The sequence below is a fragment of the Sus scrofa genome, chromosome 1 (genome assembly GCF_054392235.1).
Source record: "Sus scrofa isolate SSC_HxYL_T2T_F1_AM1 chromosome 1, Sscrofa_HxYL_maternal_Yorkshire_Landrace_v2.0, whole genome shotgun sequence".
Taxonomy (NCBI): domain Eukaryota; kingdom Metazoa; phylum Chordata; class Mammalia; order Artiodactyla; family Suidae; genus Sus; species Sus scrofa.
In genome coordinates this window covers 224,729,448-224,752,602 of record NC_139383.1, presented here as the reverse complement: position 1 = coordinate 224,752,602, position 23,155 = coordinate 224,729,448, and the positions used below count along the sequence as shown (strand labels likewise).

General features: G+C 36.0%; 1 protein-coding gene across 38 annotated transcripts in view; it reads right to left on the bottom strand.

Moving 5' to 3' along the window:
* The window catches only part of PTPRD (protein tyrosine phosphatase receptor type D), a 529,409-nt gene that overhangs the window by 94,565 nt on the left and 411,689 nt on the right, over positions 1–23,155 (bottom strand). For 20 of the 38 annotated variants that reach the window (XM_084985865.1, XM_021074345.2, XM_084985889.1 and 17 more), the window contains one exon: positions 21,111–21,208. In XM_084985865.1, coding sequence (XP_084841991.1) covers positions 21,111–21,208 — 98 coding nt within the window. Of the gene's footprint in view, positions 1–18,294; positions 19,254–20,951; positions 21,209–21,709; positions 21,752–23,155 lie in introns of those variants that run through there. The other 18 variants (XM_084985812.1, XM_084985827.1, XM_084985835.1 and 15 more) reach the window with 2 other exon arrangements.

Sequence of the window (23,155 nt, the reverse complement as noted above, 5' to 3'; positions counted from 1 at the left end):
GATCCCTTGATCAGTATGTAGTGTCCTTTGTCTCTTTAATATTCTTTATTTTAAGGTATATTTTGTCTGATAGAAGTATCGCTATTCCAACTTTTTTGATTTCCATTTGGTATACTATCTTTAACATCCTCTCATTTTTAATCTGTATGTTTCTAGATCTGAAATGAGTGTCTTTAGGTAACATATATTTGGGCCTTGTGTTTGTATCCATTTGGCCAGTCTATGCCTTTAGGTTGGAGCATTTAATCAGTTTACATTTAAGGTAAACACAGATATGTATGTTTTATTACCATTTTTAAAAACTGTTTTGGGTTTGTTTTTGTAAGTCTTTCCTCCCCCCTCTTCTTTGCTTCTCTTTTCTTATGATTTGAGGTCTATGTTTAGTGTTATATTTGGTTTTGTTTTTCTTTCTGAGTATACATCTATTACAGATTTTTGATTTTCTCTTATCATAGGGTTAATAAAGCAGGGTGTGTATGTTTATGTGTGTATATATATGACTTTTAAGTTGTTGATCTCTTAATTTTAAATGCATTTTAATGCCCTGCATTTGTACTCTCTTCCTCTCATGATTGCTGTTTTTTTGTTTTGTTTTGTTTTCCTAGTTTATATTCAATTATCATGTTTAGCACTTAACTGCTTATTGTGGATACAGATGATTTTACCACTTTTGTCTCTTAACCTCCCTACTAGCTTTGTGTGTGGATGACTTCCTATGTTTACTGAAGCTTTGCCTTTATTGGTAAGCTTTTTCCTTCCATACATTTCTTTTTTGCCTTTCCTTTATTTTTGCTTAGGTTTTAGATTTTAGTTATATATTGGCTGCTTCAAATTAAAGTGAATAATGAAAAAGGAATGGACAAAATAAGGGTTGATGATCATGAAGATTAGAGCTTCACAAAGAATCATTTTACAAATATAATTCAGACACTAGGATTTATGATGTTATTTGGAAAAGCAAAGGAATCAAGAATTGTCCAGATAGTTTTGGGCAGGACAATATTATGAGAAATTTATTACCTGTTCTGATTAAAGAGATAGAGTTGATTGGAATGGTAGAAAGTAATTACAGTGTTTACAAAGTGAATTGTATATAAGTAAAAATAAAATTATTTATTAAACACAATAAATGTGCAGCATTTAACGGAATAATTCATAGTGACATTCCTTTCTTTTCTATGAATAAGAGAGCACTGGTTTTTGGCATCAAATTAGCAAGATGAATGCACTAATTCCTCACAACTGTTTGTAAATGTTGATACATCTGTACAGACCCAAAATTATTAAGTCAAATAAAATGTATAAGGCACCTGACGCAAAGTTATCACTAAAAGAAATGATAGAGAGGGAGGGAGTGGGAGGGATTGGGAGCTTGGGCTTATCAGACACAACTTGGAATAGATTTACAAGGAGATCTTGCTGAGTAGCATTGAGAACTATGTCTAGATACTCATATTGCAACAGAACAAAGGGTGGGGGAAAAATGTATACATGTAAGGATAACTTGATCCCCTTGCTGTACAGTGGGAAAAAAAATTATATAAAAAAATAATGCAAAGAAATGATAGATACCCCTACTCACTGACTTATGTAAGAACATGGGTTTGTCTTAGAGGTCGTTATATACTAGTTTATACCAGTTTAATCACTAAGAGAACCAGCTTTTACTCTCATACTGTCCCAGTTTGGGCAATAAATTATAAGGCTAGAAAAGTCTCTAACTTCTTCATATCCACATCTATATCTTGGGATCTTGGTGAGCTTCATGATAGTGTCTTAACCATCACATCCAAGGGAGGATGTTTATGTGGAAAAAGAGCAAGAGAGAGACAAACAGATGGCAGATTCTTCTTTCTAAGTTTGCATACAAACTCTTATCACATGAGGTGAGTGAGGAAAAGTGAAGATAGCAATTTCTGCAGAACAACACCTACTCCACTTATCTACTCTGCTGATACAAAAGTGGGAAATGAAAACTAGAATGAGAAAAGATGGGTGGTGTGACCCAATTATTCACCCTTGTTCAACCTTCCTATGGAATTGCACAGAAAACAGAAAAAAAATAAATATAACATGTGATCTTAATACCCTGCTCTTACTGATATAGTAATTTAGCATATTTAGATTAAAATATTTTTTTTCCTTTTGGGCAGAGTGGTTCACGGGAGGAATGCATTGGTACACACACAGGTTGGATGTGTATTCTATTGTGAGGGAAAAGACACAGTTAGGGAACTGTCTTCATCATTGATCATTCCATATAAACCTTTAATCTTTTGTGTCCAATATATTTATAAAATTTTTAAACTATTACTGAAAAAATAGGTAAAATTAGCTATAATTTCTTTATTCCTTTTTTAACTCTCTGTAAATGGAATGATAGGATTATTCAATTGCTTGAGTATTAGACAATTCTACCATCACATATGTCTTCAAATGAAGTATGTTCTAAAGTGTTAGCATATATACATTAACACGTTTTTTTAAAAATATACATTAAGATACTTAAAATTCTGTGTCAGGGGATACGAAATTAAGTCATATATGTTAGATTAGAGAAGATGACGACCATAATTATCTGATTCTCTTAGAAAGGTGGCGGCATCCAGCATCACAGCTTGATGACATGGCCATGGAGACACACAGCTAGTGCAAGTGAGATCCCCAGAAACCAATGACCACTCAAAAATGTATAAAACTAAGGATCAGGTTATGGAGTAAAATGACCTTATTGAAGTACTTTCATGGTCTGGAGGCCTGGCTTGGGATTATTTTGCCTTTGCCAACTGATTCATATTATTTCTACTGTGCACCTTCTTCAAACTAAGCTAGTCACTGAGCCATCATCTCCTAGGGTTAGATTTAAGACCTACTTTCAGGCACTAAACTCTGCCTAAATGCTCTGAAAGTGAAAAACATGTTTTTCTACCAAACAAAAGTATAGGACAGTCGCTGTAGAATTAGGTATAACAATAAAAAAAAAGGAAATAACTATAACATACAGTAATAGAGTAATGACTTACAATTTTTTTTTGCTTTTTGCTTTTTTAGGGCAGCACCTGTGGCATATGGAGGTTCCCAGGCTAGAGGTCAAATAGAAGCTGTAGCCACCAGTCTACGCCACAGCCACAGCAATGTCAGATCCAAAAGCCACATCTATGACCTATACCACAGCTCATGGAAATGCCAGATCCTTAACCCACTGAGCAAGGCCAGGGATGGAACCTACCTCCACATGGATCCTAGTTAGATTCATTTCCACTGAGCCATGACAGGAACTCCAGATATAGCTTTCTATATAATTTGATTTCAACACAATTCTTACCAAATTTAAAAGCAATCTTAAATTCTTACCCTATATTTTTAAGTACAGGGATAGAGGATTTCAACCTCTGATATTTCTGCCCTCCCAACCAGGTCCCTTCTCCTTCAGTCTCTGCTTCTTTCTTATATACACCCCTACACACACACACAACCCCGTACGTTCTGAAGGACAGAGAGAATGCTGATATGCTGTTCTCTTTCTTTGGAACTGAATAGCCACAGTGGAACAAAGGATAGAATAGTATTGGCAGAGATGACTGAGAATGGTAGAGACCCATAATCATGAATAATAAGTCTGCATTAATAGTTTTAATGACTATTCTAGTGGTTTAATAGAGTACTATAACAGGATTTCTAGTACAATTTTTCTGAAAGCTTGTCTTCAATAAATCTGTCATTACAAAGAACTAGATTGCTTCACTACATAACCATAGTTTACAGAATCTGGACACAAAAACATTATGGCAGTTGTCATCCTATATTAGCATCCTTGTCCCAAGTATTCTATTAACTATTATGAGAGAGACAGCTACATGCTCAAAATGTAGGTCATTAGTGAAAGAGGTGTATTTATGCTAAGGAGATGCATTAGACATTTAACAAAACAGGACAGAAAGCTCACAATTTTGTGTGTATGGACAGAAGTTGAAACAGTAACTGTAATCCAAACACATAGGTGTTCTTTCTGAAATAGCTTATTGAATTCTTTGGAAGATTAGTTTTTGAATGCCCACAGCACCGTTTCTACACTTGTCCCATAGTATTTTACACTGTCTTGTTTCCTATATGGACTGAAGGTTCTTTAGAGTCAAGGATTGCCATGTTGTGCTCAGTGTGCAAGCCACCTCAATGGAAAGGCTTAAAATCAATCCTGTCCTGGTCAAAGACCCATATTCCAGCCCTCAGCTCTGTTTTTCTCTCTCCTAGTCAGAGTTTCTCAATTCTGACTTTCATATTGGAATACTTTTGACTGGAGAGAACTTTGTTATCATTTCTCTCTATATATTTTTTTAATCCTACATTTCTTTCAAGGTTCAGCTCAAACCCAACAGTTCTACCCCCTAAGTCCCTTTCTGCCTGGACCTCTCTCCCACATCCTTTGACATGTATTATTACCATACATTACACTGTGGACCATTCATTTGACAATTTGTTGCCTTTACCCTCATAGCATTTCTTCTTTTGAAGTTTAAAGTTATTAATATAAGTTATCTTTTTATGTATAATTCCTGTTTCTCCAACTCTCCTATAAATTCCTGAATGAAATATAGTTTACTGTATATCTTAGAATATAAAATTGATAGCCGAGGACAGGTACAAATAAAATATATTGATACCATGTTAACATTTTTGTTTGTTTGTTTCAGTTGCTGTGAAAGTTTTTTGAAATTGGGAAGGTCATATCTTTTGTAACTATATTTTCACCCTGATTTATAATTTTCATCCTGAGTCTTAAAAATGTATGCAAAGATTTTGGACCTGAAAGTAACAGACTGATGCCTACTTCAGATTATCTTCCACATTAAAGCTGATAACTGTAAATTCATTGACTTCACAGCAATCTATATTGATTATCAAGACTAGTGAAAATTACTTGGATAAACTATAGTTCTTAAGTTGCACAATTTAAACGAGGATCACAGTATGTCAGAGGAATAAAAACATCCCTTTTCCTATCCAATGTTGGAAAAATTTGAATAAATATCCCATTCTAGGAGATCTGTATATGCCTATTTACAAGTAATATAATTGTAAAAACAACTGTTTCTTAAAAATGAAAATATTACCAGTCAAGCTATCTTATGAAAGTAAACACAGCCTTACTATATATATATAAAATACACATAACATATATATATATGTATATATATATATACACACACACATATGTTTATTTAAAATATGTATTAGGATATAATATTATAGACTCTGCTTTTTATTACACAGCATAAATCCTATTTACTCCAATTTAAGGATGTGCTTTGATAATTTAACAAAATAACAAAATACAAAGAGGCTAAACAATCTTATAGAAAGAAATATGGGTAAACTAACAAAAAAAGACTTGTTCTACTAGATAGACCTTCTTTTGCAATATAGATATTAAAATACAAGTAGATTAACAACCAATGATTTATAATAAGCAAAGTAAGATGAAATTTATATGATTTTTTTAGTATCTCATACTACTTTCTGGAGGTACGTGCTTCATCCTGTTAAGGAATTTTGGTTAAAATTATAATACAAAATACTATGCTTGATAATTAGCCCTAGTGCTTACAGAAACATTTAAAATTCTGCCATAGAAACATAATAAAGAATACATTTGGTTCCTTAATCTTACTTTACATAAATTCACATAAAAGGATGTGAGAAAAATAAATATATTTTCTCTAAAATGGGTCTAAAAACCTAAAGAGTTTAAAGGATTTATTTTTCAGCCCAAGAAATGAACACACATAGATTTTGAAGAATAGAAGAATAGATTTTAGATAGCTGCGAGAATTGTAACTAGATTTCTAAATCCTTGAATTTACTGAATGTTTAGAAAAGCAAAAAATCTCATCACTCTTCATATGGTGGATAAAACTCCAAGTCCTATTACACTGGAGTAAAACTCAGAGCTGCATTTTATTGGAATCCCGACAAAAGCCAGTTATTGCAGGTATAGCCTAAAATTTGGCTAAAAAGTGAAGGAATCCTTTAGGCTCAGGATTCACAGGCAAAAATTTTATATTGCTCATACTTGTATCCCCAGAGCTCAGCAAAGTACCTGGTACATAGTAAGAACTCAGAAAATGTCTGTAGGATAAGATGAACTGAATATAAAGCTAAAAGAGGAAACAGACTTCTAAAGGAATGGGCATTTACATGTTCAGGAATTTTTTTAGAAGTAGTCAATATTTTTAGAATTGGTCTTCCGCTGTTCTCATGGAAGAAATGAGCAGCTTTGTTTCAGAGTTCATTTGTTTATTCTCTAAGGAAAACTATAATCCTTGGTTTGTGGCATCACAATTGTTTGCTGTGGGAATGATTATAGATCAAAAACAGAAAGATTATATCCCTTTGCAAGAGCAAATGAGTAGCAAGAACAGATGAAGCCTTAAGGAAACAAAGATGTTCTTTTCATGCAAATATGTTTATGATAAAGCTATAGAGATAAATACTGAAACAACCAGTCTTTGTGAAACTTGCTGGCAAATTTTAAGCTTTGAGGAAAGATGATTCCCCCACCCCCCAAAACCCCAGGCTGACCTTGAGATAAGAACACTACAAATAATTTTATATTATAGACACAGCAGGAAAAGTGAGTTCTGCAATCAGCATTCTTCTTCTGCTTTATATCAGGCAGGGGAATGGATGGCTTCCCTGCATGGACAGAATCACTGTCAGATAACTTGATCTCCTGTACTGTCATACTAATATATTGTCCAAGGGAAGTTCACCAAGAAAAGTCAAATGTGGATTCTCCACCGAGATAGAAGACCAAAGCCCATGAAGTTGCTGTCCCTCTGTCCCCAAAGGACCTATGCCGCAGTATAGTAATACTGTAACTTAATGAAACATCTCCAATCATGACTTGATCAACTATGTCCATCTCAATGTCAAGTAACTATGCTTGGAAAGAGGGAGAAGTGAAGAGCAAACCATGTTCCTGCTTCATTTTTTACATTCATCCGTACATTCATTCCAGAAACACTTACCATGCTAGCCACAGGTAAATAAATGCCCCAATATTACTAGCAAGAAGCTCTGATTCTAGCGCACACTAATAAAACAATAAAGACTGTGATCCCTTGCAAGATCATATATCCAAGCACAGCAAAGAGCAAATCAAATCTGCCACACACACCATAACAGGCACCTTTATATTGAGCTTTTACTTAAGCTTCCCCCAGACTTTGACAGAAGCATTTTCAAACAACTCCACGGGACCACGAGCTCCCGGTCAGGTGTTTAATCATGATACAAACAAAAGAAGTATAAATCTTCATTAAAACGTAGAGGGGAAAAAAGCCTAGTAGTCTCCTTGATTCCTTATCATAAACCCATTTAATATTCAGATCTAAAGTATATCCAGGGAATTGTACATGAATTCTATTTCAAAATGATAAAGTACACAAAATATATCAATTTGCTTTTGGCCCCAAACTGTCTTGTTTCTTTTCATAAATAATTTTATCACAAATTTGATAGCTACCTAAATTTCTAGTACTCTTTCTAATTTGGGTTCTCACATAGAAAACAAAACCTCTTTGATGTTTCAAGTTAACCTGTTGTTAACATGTATTACTAGGGTTTTATTTTCAGAGAGTATTTCTATTTACTCAGTCTGTTTTTAAATGGAGAGTCTATCTAGGAAACATCAGCTTTTATAAACTGTTAGATGAGAAAATGGCTGAGTGACTTCACCACATTACTTAACCTCTTGGAAAACGTCTTCTCCTCAGTTAAACAACAGGGTGGATTAGAGAAAAGACTTTGGAAATCCTCAAATAAAATCCCCAGTGGAAACTTTACTATAGTAGATTCAAACTTCTGAAAATTCAGGATAGTTTTGTTTTGTTTTGTTTTTTAAAGATAGAAGACTCCTTGAGCTGTGACAGGAAGGATCAATACGGAAGGAATAGAAAAGGAACAAAAAAGGAAATCAATGCCCAGTTGCACAGCAACATCCACTGACTCCAATACTTAGGATGAAAGTTCTTATTCTCATCATGTCTCAACTGATGACAAGGAGGTCAATTAATTACTGTGGGGGGAAAACGAGACGAAGTTCTTCTGCCTTTGTTAACGCAGCACCCTAAGTGCTCTTAATACAAGGGAGGCAGCATGTCACTGTTCATTGACTATACTAATTATGGTTTCTCAATCACTTCAGCCATGCCCATGCTCCTGAGTCATAGAACACCAATAGGAAAAATCAGCCCTGAGCCTTCAGGGTGGGTTGGGGCATGACTACAATGAGAAGTCAGTTGTGGAAACCTGACATCAGAACCTCCTCTTTATAATACCTACTTTTTTATCATTATTTTTTTTATATTTAGGGCCATGCCTGCGGCATATGGAAGTACCCAGGATAGGGGTCCAATCAGAGCTGCAGCTGCTGGCCTATGCTACAGGTACACCACAGCTCATGGCAATGCCAAATCCTTAACCCACTGAGCAAGGAAGGCCAGGGATTGAACCAGTGTGCTCATGGATACTAGTTGGGTTTGTTACCCTGAGCCATGATGGGAACTCCTATAATATCTATTTTTAATAGACTTTTCTAACAATCAGAAAAACAGAATTCTAGGGTTAGAGAGATTCTAAAAAGGGAACCCAGTATAATCACTGATCTGATGCCAAGCTTCTGTCTCATCAATCCAGCTCATCAAATTACAGGCCACTTGACAAACTATTCACCAGAAACAAAAAAGCTGGAGCTAAAACAAAACAGTAACAATAACCCTGAAGCAATTGGAAATAAATGCAAGTAGGCAATGCATTTGTACAGTTCTGCAGTCATGAAATAGGGCAAACTTCTGATTGTGAAGTAACAGCTTCTATCTTTTTAAATCATTCAGCAGCTCATATACGAAATTAAATTACAGGAACTTAAAAGAAAATTTTGCATGTGTGGAAGTGTGTTTTAAAAATCTTAAGGGTAAATGTCACTTTATATCATTTTAATAGATTTATGAAGCTTAATTTACTGTAGTGAACAAGCTTCCCTTTTCATCATGGGTTTTATCTAAATGAAGTTTGAATTGGACTGGTGATAGGCAAAGAGGAGAATATTTTGCGAGCATATTTCTTCACTTTTTTTAATCTTTAGGATTAAAGAAGTAGGTAGACTTTCTGCAGTTGAAAATGTCAAGACAAGAAGCAAATCAATATCAACTATCTTCTCTGAGAGTTAAGAGTGGGTCTTTAGGGAGTTCCTGTTGTGGCTCAGCAGGGTATGAACCTGATTAGTATCCATGAGGATGTGGGTTCAATCCCTGGACTCACTCAGTGGGTTAAGGATCAGGTGTGCTGGGCATTGCCTTGAGCTGTGGTGTAGGTCGCAGATGCAGCCAGCATTGCTATGGCTGTGGCTGTGGCAGAGGCCTACAGCTGCAGCTCCAAATTGACCCCTAGTCTGGGAACTTCCATTTGTCACAGGTGTGCCCCTAAAAAGCAAAAAAAGAAAAGACTGGGTCTTTATACCTTCTAGTCCTTCAAATATTCAGTTCTGCTTCCTCTCTCTCCACTTGACTTTCCTAGTAACCTGGTTAAGATTAGAAGACAAATGTAGTCACTGTTATATAAGAAAATTTATATAGAGTTCAGTTACCGAATTGATGATTCTAGTCCAACTAATTAGATATATCATTCTCTGTTCAATATTTGAGTTGGAGTAGTACCTCTGATTTCAGGTATAAAAAATAACGCATTTTCAAACTTTCTAATTAAAAAAAAAAAATACCAGCCTTTCCATTCATGTTCTTGTTTGTATGAGGATTTCTACCCAAAGCAAATCGTCTCTTTTTGTTGATGACAAAGACTGTCCATGATATTGAAAAACAATTATTCCAATACTGGGGCTAATATGCCTTATTTTGGATCAGAGACGATCACCAATTTAAGAGCAAATGATATAAAATTTGTCTTATTTTAAGATCATAATGAAAATGGTTGTGGAAGGAAATCAACCATCCAAGTGAATTATGTATTGTGGTCAGAATATGACCCTGACACCAAGCCGTGTGGGTTCAGTTCCATGCTCATCCACTTAACTAACTACGGCACAAGTTGGACAAGCTATTTAACTTTTCTGCAGTCCAGTTGAGTACCCTCTTATTTAACGTGGGAATACTAATAGTACCTGTGGGGAAGGACTGAATGAGTTAATAAATGTAATGTGTTAGGAAGAGTGCCTGAAATGATAAGTGCTGCATAAACGTGTGTTATCATTATCCTTACAAGGCACTTTCTATACTGTGAAGCTCTATAGAGGGCTAGATATTATTATCACAAAATTTTGTTACACAGTTTAATACCAGGGAAGAAGATACAATGAAATATTCTGCAAAACTGTCAGAAGGGAGAGTTAGATGACAAGGAAGAGGGGGAAAGTGAAACAGAGGAGGGAGAAGAGAAGGAAGAATGGACTAACTCAAGGATCTTCATGAGCCTCTGGCTGGATGCTGGATGACTGATGAGTACCCACCATTAAGGAAACTTATTCAGCAAGTGACTATGCTACATGAATAGACTTGGTAGTTAAAGCCAAATACTTGAATCTCTGCATCTGTGATGGCTAATGTTTCCTAAGGCATTGCTAAAGCCACATGTTCCTGTAACGTCTTAATACCTTTATCCTCTCTACTTTCTAACATGATGGTGTACTCCATAACTATGTTTTCAGATAGAACAACAAGCTATTCAGCCACAGGAGAAAAAACATGGCAAATAATAGCATTACTACCATTCATAAATAAATAAATAAATAGGTAAAGACATTCCTTGCTCCAATTCCTTGCTGCAACATTGCTAAAATTTTCTCCCAAAAGCTGTCCTCACAAGTGACAGGAATATAGATGCATTTATTTGGTCCCCATGGTGTTTGCAGCTTTGGGACTAGAGGTAGGAACTTGAACGCACTTTTGCAGTGACCTAGTGCAGACTCCTCAGCCTGCTGGCATGGCCTTTCTAGGGGATAATCACCTTTCCCCCTTATTTCTCAAAAGCAGGACCCCAACATTGCAGCGACAGGTACAGAACCCACAAGGGGACCCTGAGTAAGCCAGGTCTCTTCTCATGTCCATGCCTATGCACACATCTCCCTCAGCCTGTGGTCTTGCATTTCTAGCAAACTTAAGTGTCTCTTCCACCCAGATGCTCTCTGGGAGGCCTCTTCTCAGTCCTTAATATGGACTGGTCCTTATTTTGTTACCTCAGCACCACACACTAAGTTTATAATTTATTGGTTCTTTTTTCTGTTTTACCTAGGAGACTATGGACTCATCCCTGGTAGATCTAATTTCTTGCTCTTTTTTTTTTTTTTAAATTTTGCAGTAATTTTTGTCAAGTAGATAAGGCATTCAAACTGCTCCTTTTATAAATAAGGAAACTGAGATGGGGGGAGTTAAACAGCTTGTCTAGCAGCAAATTCATAGCAGACACACAAGAGCAGGTTCTACTTTTCAGTGAAAATAAGTTTTTCTGGATATTTAATGTGGCTTTAATTTCTAGAAATTCCATAGTGTATAAAATATAAAAAGAACTTTGCAGGCATCATAACCATCCTATGCCTTCATCCTTGCTCATCTTCTCCTAATTGCTCTCATAGAGCTTATTTTTGGAGGAGGAAGAAAGGAATGTTACAGCAAATAGAGTGAGCACTAAAACAAATTCAGTGTTACTAAGTGCCTAACACGTCATTAGTATTAAAAGTCACAGCATCAGGAGCCACTTCTGTTTACTGAATGCTTGCTTTGTACAGAAAGGCGAGAGGTGAGGAGCCTAGCATATATTCATCTTCATAACAACCTTGTGAGTGGACACTATTATTCTCCTCTTAAATATGAGAGAACAAAGGTCAGGAGAGGTGAAATAACTGGTTCAGGGTCAAGCAGCATGGCTACTAATTGGCAGAGCCAAAATATGAACCTTATTTCTCCTGACTTCAAAGCTCTCTCCAGCATCTGCTCATCCATTCCTCTAAGTGTACACTTATCACTTTGGCCCCAAAACCCCAGCTTCATTTTAAAATCAAAATGAAACTCAAAAAGTGGCTTCATTTTTAGTTCTTTCTAGAGTCTCTTTGAAGTTGAAAGCTTACTTTGGAACTAGAGACACTTCAGGATTAATTGTTTCCTGAGAGCTTTGGGCTTCACATGAGAGCAGGTGGAAAGACAATTTGGACAATGTCCAGGGATGGTTAAGGGCCAATTAGTTATGGTGAACTCATGTGAGAACAAGAATTGAGAAACAGAATGCTAAAGTTATATAAGAGGTTCCCTAAGATGCAGCTTTGATTCCCAGAAGAAAAAAAAAATTAAAAAGCTCAAGTAAAAAAGATATGTAGTTGAACCTTGGTAAGGAAAATGTTTGAGATATTACAACAACAACAACAAAAACCGAGTAGGTTCAAGAACATTAAAAAATATCCAAATAAAAATAAGCTTTGAAACTTGTGGTTGCAGTTCTGACAGCTACAGAAATTCAGGAAGAATAAAAGGCTACAAACACATACACACACCCTGGTTTTAGATGCAACATTACTTCTAAGGTGAGCTGCTGCGTCTTTGTGTCCTAGGAGATTTGTTTACAAGATTCAGAATGGCAGCCAGCTGGGAAGGGACTCCCTGTACCTTTAAATCTTACTTGATGAGGCTGGTCCTTTGCTATGAACAAAGAAAGCATCTTCTCAGGTTGCCAGCTGGCAGGCCCATCTTTACTCTAAAAACCGCACTGGGAGTTTAATCAGTAGGTACTTTTGAGTTAAATCTGAGGGGTCTGCATTAAAATGTATTCACTTCTGTGCTGTCTAAAGATAATAACAGTCTATTTTCTGAGAGAAAAGGGTCTGAAAATAAGGCTTCAGCTGCTGATAGATCAGGTGGGGATGAGAAAAGCAGCTCTTTTTATAGACAGACACCCTTTGTTCTGTTCACTCCTGTTGTTTCTACTAGCAATTTTGATCACAACAAAGAGTTACCATAAACTGTAAATGCAGTTAAAAATCAATCCAGACACACACTTTGGTTAATCATTTGCTGGGTGCTCAGTGGTGAGCTTGTTGCCACGTGGCCAACAGCATACAGAGAAGTCCTAAAACCTGACCAGGAGAAGTTTATATTCGAACACAGGAAATGAACAGAATAAAAGAAAAGACAACAGAGTGCTAATTGCATTGATTGAAACTAGCAAGTCTTCCTTTTTTTCTTATTTATTTCCTGAGTTTAGCAAAGCCTTAGGGCCAAGGACAGGAATGGGAAGAGGCCATTGTTTCACTGATGCTAAAATATGTTTTGTTTTTTTTTTCACATTTTAACATCTCTGAAATTGATGTATATCTTAAAATTGATAACATCTATTTGATGAAATAATAGCTACTGAGACTACTAAGCACTTGTATGAGGGATTCTGCTAAACAGTTTATATGTATCTTGAGATACGTACTAGGATTTCTTCCTTTTTAGACATGAAAAAAGTAAGATACAGAGAGGTTCATTTATTTGCTTAAAGTCACACAGTTTGAGCCAGGGGCCATACTTAGGCAGCCTGACTCAAGGACTGGTTTCTTAGCCATTGTGCCATACTATCCCCACTCTTAGTTCCTGAGAACAAGGCCCTGACTGTCAGGCAGAGGGGTTTGGAACCCAGTCTGAAGCAGGAAAACTGCTATGTTTTAGGAAGTATGCAGTGATTACCCTACTCTCACCCCTAATCCTAGGGTATCAGGTGATCCACTTTGGGACAGGACACTTAGCCATTCATCCCCCCTGGAGGAAGTTAAAACCTGGCTTATTCAGCCCAGGTACATACTTATTAGTTCATAAAAATCACTCATTTTTCTCCTTCCATTACACGAACCACCATAATTTGTTAAAAAATCTACCTCTTGTGATTCATGTGTCAAAAATATTTACAAATGGAGGCTTTTCCCTAGTCAATTCCACTCATCAACTCTGCATAAAGGATGAAAATATATCTGTCAGATAATGCTTTGTTACTTCAGGAGTGCAGAGTAGCCAGTTTGAAGAAAAATTCAGTGCATTCAAAGCTACCAAAAAAGTCAGAGCAGTGTGTGTGTCTGTGTCTGCATGTGTGTGTGTTTGGTTTCTTGTTTGTGTATGTGTAATGCTCTAATGCATGTCCACCCTCATGAGTTTACACATAAATTATAAATTAGTTGAAAGCAGATATGACAAGTGGTTTTGCATTATGAATGCATGGAGTTTTACAGAACATTAGCAATGAAGGCTTTCTGCCTATGAATACACTCTGACACACACAGTCAAATACACCAAGAGCCTTCTCCTAGGAAAAACAGAAATATTTTCTTTTGTGATCATTGCTTTGATGATAGTGTTGCCCTTCTGTGGAGAAATACAATGTTTACCATGGGGAATAAAGAAACTATCTATGGAAAAAAATAAATGTGTCCTTAGAATGTTACAGAAAAACCACTGGATTTTTCCAGGGATAATCATGCAATGCAAACTGGCGACTATGACATTTTCTCAATTTCTTTTTTGTATAAAGATTGATCTAGTTGAAGATTAGGTTTCTGAACTCAAAAAATACTTTGATGTTTAGAGCAGGTGAGTTAAAGTATAGTGTTCTTCTAAGAACAAGAAAGCATGATTTTTGTGACCGGCCATAATCTAGGTATGTAATTTTTAGCAAGTCACTCCTTAATCTCTTGTTTCTTAACTCTAAGATGAGAAGATTAAACAACATGATCTATGGGGTCTATTCCAGATCTAAACATTTAAAAATATGATCTAAATAATGTTTTATAATGTCTCAATATTTTGGTACTGTTTTGATATATTTCACTGTTCATGAGGAAATAGTATGTTTTTCCTTTACCTGTCTCAGCAGTGTTGTAAAGATTTTAGCTTATCAGACAAAGGTGCCACATACATGTTGTCATTAAAATAGAAAGACAGGGCACTGTTATCTGGAATGTTTCAGATAAGAGGCTCATTATCATCTGCACAGTCTGGAGATGGGAGAGCATTGCCATGAGTATAGGAAGAAGCTCTCAGCACATGTGGATGCTAAATGTTGGAGGACACAAGGGCACTGAGATGAAAGATAATACACAACCACAGACAGCCAGCAAAGATGTTGGGACTGGGCTTTGTGGTGGGAGAAAAATAGCTTGGGGGGGGGGTCTTTCTGATAGGGCTTCTGGTGATTCACAGTTTCTTGCCACTCTCCAGTTGCAACAACACTGTTCTTCAGAGTTACGCAGTATTTTTTAAAACTTTGTTTATTTTATACTGAAGCATAGTTGATTTACAGTGTTGTTAGTTTTAGGTGTATAGCACAGCCATTCAGTTGTGTGTGTGTATTCTTTTTCAGATTCGTTTCTATTATAGATTATTAAAAGCTGTTAAATATGGTAGTAGTTTTAACACATATAGGTTTAAGATAATACTATAAAATAACTAGTGATGACAAGTGTGAAACTAGATGTTTGGTAACTATTTCTGTCTGTGTAACTGCCATGGCAGGACGAACTGTGGTCCAAAAACTAATTTCTAAGTCAGCTATTAGGAACTTGGAAGAAAATTTGTTGTAGTAACTATTTAACAGGGAAGTTATTTTTTCAACCGAGACAAAAAAGGTATACAATCTATATTGTCCCTAAAGCACATTCTGTCCATGACAAAATGCTCCTCACTCCTTTTCTTCCTAGTGACACCACCTATACCACTATTTCTTCAATACCTTTTCCAGTTCTTCATCTCACTCTAACCTTTACTGAATCCCAACATCATGCATTAGTATTTCAAATTAGCTTCTAGGTATTTTTTTTTTTTTTTTTGGCTTTGCCTGCTAGACATCCTGGAAATAGGATTTTTTTTGGTAGCTTTTATATTCCTCTCAGCACTTAGCATGGTGCTCTTCAGTAGCAGTATGGTGGCTAAGTACTAGCTCATATTCTCCAGCTAGAGGTAACTTTCTTCTGTTCAATCCAAGGAAGGAGCCTGATCCATAGGAATGGGCTCTTAGCAGCTAATGTGTGTCCTAATGTGTCTACACAGAAAGTAAGTCAACTGAAGTTCAGAGGTAGTTCTCTGGTATTTGGAATTTAACAAGAAAAATTGTGCCTCTATGTAAATGAAAATAGGATCAAAGGACATATTTTCTGTATGTGGGTGGGAGAAATAGAAGAAGCTGACCTGTTCAGGGGAAAGAATGATTGCAGCACAGAGAGAAAAAGTTGAGAGTTTGGGAAATCTCTACAGTCCTCCAGTTTCTTAATTATTGAAGTATAACTGGTTTACAGTGTTGTGTTTCTGGTGTACAACAGCAAAGTGATTCAGAGAGAGAGAGAAAGAGAGTCTTTTTCAGATTCTTTTCCATTATAGGTTATTACAAGATACTAAATGTCATTTCCTGTGCTATACAGTAGGACCCTGTTGTGTATCTGTTTTGCATATAGAAGTGTGCAACTGTTAATCTCTAGCTCCCAATTTACCCTCCTCTCCCTTTGCCCTTTGGCCACATAAATTCGTTTTCTATATCTGTGAGCCTGTTTCTATTTTATAAATAAGTTCACTTGCATCATTTTTTGATTTCACATATAGTGATATGATATTTGTCTTAGTCAGACTTACTTCACGTAAGAGTTGTTGAAGTGTACCTGCATGGTTGGCTCTAGATGAATAAGTATAATACATGCATTTGTAACAGATAATTTATAACAAAACTCTCCATTGTTTTCCCTTAAGCAAACTTTAGGAGCTGTAGTTAACTTACAACCAACCTAATATAAATAGGATTCATGTATATGATGTTGATAACAATAATGCTGACTGTGATGCTGGTCAAATGAATCTCACAAACAGATACATCTGTTATCTCAGGAAATGGTGCAATGAAGATTGGAGGGTCATGCTCTGTAATAAATTATCCTAAAGTAATGATGGTTCTCAAATTGCAGTCGTCATAGCACCTGTATCAAAGTCACCTGACATGTTCTTTTAAAATGCACATTTCCTGGCAGGAAATATTTGCAAATCATATATCTAATAATAGTATCCAAAATATATAAAGAACTTAACACAACTCAGTAGCAAAAACACATACATTCTGATTTATAAAAATGGGCAGAGGAACCAAATAGACATTTTTCTGAAGAAGATACACAGATGGCCGATAAGTATATAGAAAGGTGCTCAACATCATTAATCATCAGGGAAATGCAAATTAAAACCACAATAAGCTATCACTTCACACCTGCTAGAATGGCTGTCATCAAGAAGATGGGAATTAGCTGTTCCAAGGATGTGGTGAAAAGGGAACACTTGGTTAGTCTTGGTGGGAAAATAAGTTTGTGTAGTCACTGTAGTTCCTCAAAAAATTAAAAATATAAACTAAGATATGATCTAGTAATTCCACTTCTGGGTATATATACAAAGAAAATTAAATCACTATCTCAAAAAGATATCCCTTATTGTATTCATTAGTGTATTTATAATAGCCAAGACATGGAAATAACCTAAGTGTCCACAGATGGATAAATGGATACAGAAAATGTGTGTGTGTGTGTATGTATACACACAATATTATATATAAATATCAATTTTATAAATACATACAATATTATTCAATTTGTTGCATTTGCAACAACAACAACATGCATGGACCTTGAGGCCACAGGCATTATGCTAAACAAAATAAGCCAGACAGAAAGACAAGTACTATATAACCTCACTTATGTGGAATCTGAAAAAAACAAGCAAATGAAATCCTCAAACAGAAAAGAGAGAAGTGATTGTCAGAGGCATAAGTTGGAGCATGATGGAAATGAGTGAGGATGATAAAAAGCTATAAGCTTCTATTTACAATTGAACCTTCAACAATGCAGGACTTAATATGTGTGTTTGTTTTTCCTTTTTCTGGCCAAGCCAGCAGCATATGGAATTCCTGGGCCAGGGATTGAACCTGCACCACAGCAGCAATCAGAGCCACTGCACTGTCAATACCAGATCTTTAACCCAATGCACTACAATATGTGTATAATTTATAGTTGACATTTACTATTGAAAATTATCCATGTTTAAGTGGATTCATGCAGTTCAAACCCATATTGTTCAATGGTTAACTGTTTAAGATAAACAAATCCTGGGGATGTACTGTAAAACATGATGACTACAATTAATGATACCATATTTTATATTTTTAAGCTGCTAAGAGAGCTGATCTTGAGTTCTCATCATACACACAAAAAAAACCAAAACCCAAAAAACTATGTGAGGTGATAGATTGTAACTAAATTTACTGTGGTAATCAGTTTGCAGTATATACATAAATCACAACATTACACTGTATGAGAAACTAATACAATGTTAAATTTCAGTTATATCTCAGTAAAACTGGGGAAAAAGAGATGGACATTCCTAATTTATGGCTGACTTACTGAACCAGCATTTCTGGTGTTGGGCCCAGAGGTATGAATTTTAATTAGGCTTCCAAATGATCCATAGGTAGACATTAGCTAAGATTTTGTTTGATAAGACCTACTTGTCTATTCTGAATCAGAATAAACATTGACCAGCCTGATGTACTGATTTTGACAGTGAAACTAACTTTAAGGAGGACTTTGTTCTTGAGTTCTAGAGGCCATCCTCAAATTCTGGCTACTTAAATACCCATAGGACTCTGCAATCTCACAGCAGAAAATGAAAACCTAAAATACTTGTAAAGACCTTTAAGATGCAGTTATATTAATTTCTCAAGTCCTTTCTTCCAGCTATCATTGAGTCTCATGTCTGAGTCCCAATTTTCTTTACCATAAATAATTCTCTCACATTGTTTAAACTGTGCTACAGTTTAAACCTACTTCCTCTTCTTCAGACCTCAGGATTACTGCAAACAAAATTCATGCCTTTTACTTGTTTCAGTCTTCAAATCAGAGTAATGAATTTATCCTCACCCATCTTCAGAGGTCTGAGTGAATATTAATCCACAGTGGTTATGCAAAATAATACATTTGAAAGTAATATGAACTGTGAAAAAATCTATTCAAATATATGATATGATGATATGTAGATGATAATATATAAATTTTTTTTTCCAGTGTGTTGCTCTGTGGCCTAAAATACTATGTAGAGGTCTTTATTTTATTATCACAGATGAATACAACACTTAAATATCCCCTTCATGGCTCTTAAGGCACAGTAGAGTCAATTCATGCCCAGGGAGCTTTATGACTAAGAGGAAGAATAGAAGAGAAAGAACTTCACCATTTAAAAAATAAGAGAATTCACAATCCAACATCAGTTCCCTAAAATTGAAAATGTTCTCCTAAATGCTTGGAACAAATAAAGGAAAATATAACTTAACCAACAAGCAAACAAGAAGCACAATTTCCTTTGTGTCTGAGCAAATATCTGACAAAGATATTGAAGTATATAACATGAACATAGGTTATCTAGCTCTTGAGGCTGGAGGTACATGGAGCTACAGGGATTTCTGCATAGTCAGCACAATAATTTAAAGTTTGGAGATTTAAAGACTTGAAAGACCATGCATATCATCACATGTCCCACTGCTCCATGTTCTCTTACTTGGGACTTCTTCATACAGTTGATATCCCTTTAGCCACTTGAGAGTTAGGGCTTGTCCTGGAGTTTGTAACTGAATGTGATAGAGTATTGGTTTTGTTTTGTTTTGTTTTGTTTTTTGCTTTCTAGGGCCGCACCCGCAGCACATGGAGGTTCCCAGGTTAGAGGTCGAATCAGAGCTACAGCTGCCGACCTACACCACAGCCACAGCAACATCAGATCCAAGCCATGTCTATGACATATACTACAGTTCACAGCAACGGCGGATCTTTAACCCACTGAGCAAGGCCAGGGATTGAACCTACAACCTCATGGTTCCCAGTCAGATTAGTTTTTGCTGTGCCACATAAGGAAACCCCTGAATGTGATAGAGTAAAATGATAAAGCTGGCAGAGACTGAGTGATCTTCTAGTGCATCAGCCTCATTTCAGGCTGATAAAACAGAAACCAATAGATGTGTTTTAAGACTCCCCTAAGTAACTCAGTAGAAATCCTGTATAGCAGAATATGGTCTATTCCAAAGAACACTGTAATTTTTGGCATACCTATGGATGTTGGTTTGACATTTTAATTTTATGCTAAGTTAAACTTTGTCTAAAAGAAAAATGACAGATCAGTTATAAATAATTCATGAGTTGGGGAGTTCCCGTCATGGCTCAGCAGAAATGAATCTAATATCCATGAGGATGCAGGTTGATCCCTGGCCTTGCTCAGTGGGTTAAGGATCCAGTGCTGCTGTGAGCTATGGTGTAGGTCACAGACGCTGCTAGGATCTGGTGTGGCTGTGGCATAGGTGGGTGGCTACAGTTCTGACTGAGATCCCTGGTCTGGGAACGTCCATATGCCTCTGGTGTGGCCCTAAAAAAAGACAAAAAAATAATAATTCATGAGTTGGTTTTACTAGGTTTCTGTTTCTGAGAAATATCAGAAATACCAGTTTCACAACTTTTCTGTTTGATATATGCCACAATATCCAAATACCTACATATATACAAAGCTTTTTCATTCATTTTCATCAAGAATGCATACAAAACCTTTAAGAATTGTGCAGTTTTAAGAAACTGTTTAGTTCCTTTCAAAATAGGCAACTTTCTGGGAGTATATTACTATCTCAGTATTAGCTCAATATCAGGCCATGGAAAACCAACAAGAGTAATGGGAAACCTGCTCATTCCCTGTAATCTCTTTTTCAGTGAGGATTCTCACCATATATCAGTGTATTTGGTAACCATTTAATATATTTCTATAAACTTGAAGCCAGGAAAGATAAATCAACCTCATTAAGTAACACTGAACAAATGCAAATAATTCAACACTTTTAACTGTGCAGTTACTATATTGTACAGGTAATTTTAAGTTGACTCTTTGTTATAAACTTTATTACCAGATGCTGAGTCATATTTAAAAGAAAAACCACTGATGAAATTAGTTTTTAAGAATATGGTAAAAAAGAAGAGGGAGACAATTCTTAAAATTAAAGTCAAATATAAAACACTGAATTACCTCATATTCCTGGGAAAACTTCAAGTTGTCATTTGCTTTCAACCTTTCAATGTGATCTGCGAGTTCCAAGATAGGTATTGGAGGATGGCTAGCCATACCTATTAAAAGGAAAGAACAAAGCCATTTGAAAACAAATTAAAATCATGCTATTTCAAAATACAGAGAATACTATAGTTAGAAATGGCCTGAAAATATGTGAGTAGTAAAGATGTTTAATGTGAGGAAGCAGGCAGATAGTTTGGTTACTCAAAGCAGGACATGCTCTGGAAGGATGAATTTTGTAGCCAAATAAAAAGTCACCAAGCATAATCCCCAAATTAACACTCCTAGTGTGAAAGAAAGCATTATTGTGCTATGAATCAATGCAGTTAGCTAGCGGAGAAAACTGACAGTCAGGCTTGATGTCAACTTCTGCTTTGAGTAATGACTGTTATGTCATTTCAAACTCCTTCTCCTGCACTGTGTGAAATGGAAATTGTGTGGAATTAAATGGTGTAAAGTGAACTGAGAAAACAGACACGGAGAAAGGCCTAAAAGGGAAAGAGTAGTAGCTTGATAGGAAACATAAAGTGACTTATGCGTAATCAAGGAAAACTAACTTGAAGAATGAAGGTTACCAGGGTAACCGGATTCATCTGAACCTGCAAAGGAAATGATGGTGTAAATAAAATAAAATAGAACGGATTTGTTAAAAAAATGAAATGGATAGGCTGATAAACTTTTTAAAAGGACAAATAAAAATGTCACAGGTTTTTACAGGATTCACTATACATTGTGACTAGATTGAGTGCTTTAATATTTCACAAACCTGTAGGTGACTGACATTCACATGCAAACATGGACACAAAGAATGGCATGCACCACAGCGCAGAGATGATAATCACTGATGACAAAATCAAACACCAAACTGAGTGTCAAAAATGTTTCTACTAGTAGCAGATTGTAGTGTTTGGGGTTGCGGCTTTCTCCTGGATATTTATCAATGGTCACACTGACAGCTTGGTGGTATCTTGCCCCAGGTCCCCTTATTCAACCCCCAGCAAACCTACAATCTACTTCAGGTGTAAACATCTTTGTCCACTAACAGGAAATGAATGTGGGAAAGGGAACAAATGGTGAAAGAATGAAGAGGGAAAAGAAAGTGGAAAAAGAAAGAAAGCTATGACAAGGGGTGGTACATTATAGTTCAGTCTGCCAGCTGAAGATATATTAGAATCACAGATTCTGTTAAAAATAATCTACCATTAACTTTGGTGATGATTCCTGTGTTTTTCCAGTGGTTTCTCACTTTTCATAGATTTGCATTTTATTTTTCTGATTGACTTCTCAAGAGCGCCATGAGAGAGGATTGCTGACTTATGTCTTATAGATGCAAATTCCAGCTGACAAGAAAAACTTGAACTAGCATGCCCCCCAGGGAAGCCTCTGAAGTAGAAAAAGAATGAGGGAGGGGCTCAAACTGGAAACCCTGTTGACATTCTCCTGTCCCTAGGGCTCTTTGGAGGGTGTTAGGCTATGTGATGGTAAGCATTATTAAGTTAATATATCATGTAATTTGTGGGCATTTTAAAAAAATTGTCTTTATTGAAAGTCACCCAGTGAGTTCTGTTATCTCAAATGCCAAATTATCATTGATTTGGTAAATTAAGTAAAACTATTTTGCCTCTTCCAGACAATCATTTTAGCACTATGCTGCAGTATGTTATATTTTAGTGTTCATGGCTACTTCCAGTAAGCTAAAATTTTAAAGATCCAATAAAAATGAGTGGGCTTGGAAGTAGAAACTCTTTGTTGTTGAGACAATTATGCATTTGGACCTAAATGCTGGAACCTATTTCTGGAACTCTTCCATATAGATGGTAGAATTGAACTCATTTACATTCTGTGAAAGGAGTGGGTGGGTGACAGTGGTCTAATAATTAAAATGATCTTATCCAGATGAGGCACTCCCAATGGCAAGAATGGAAAGGCAAAGGCACAAGAGACTCTAGGCTTATTTGGACATGAAATGATGTGGACATCCATTACAGTGCTTTAACAGAGAA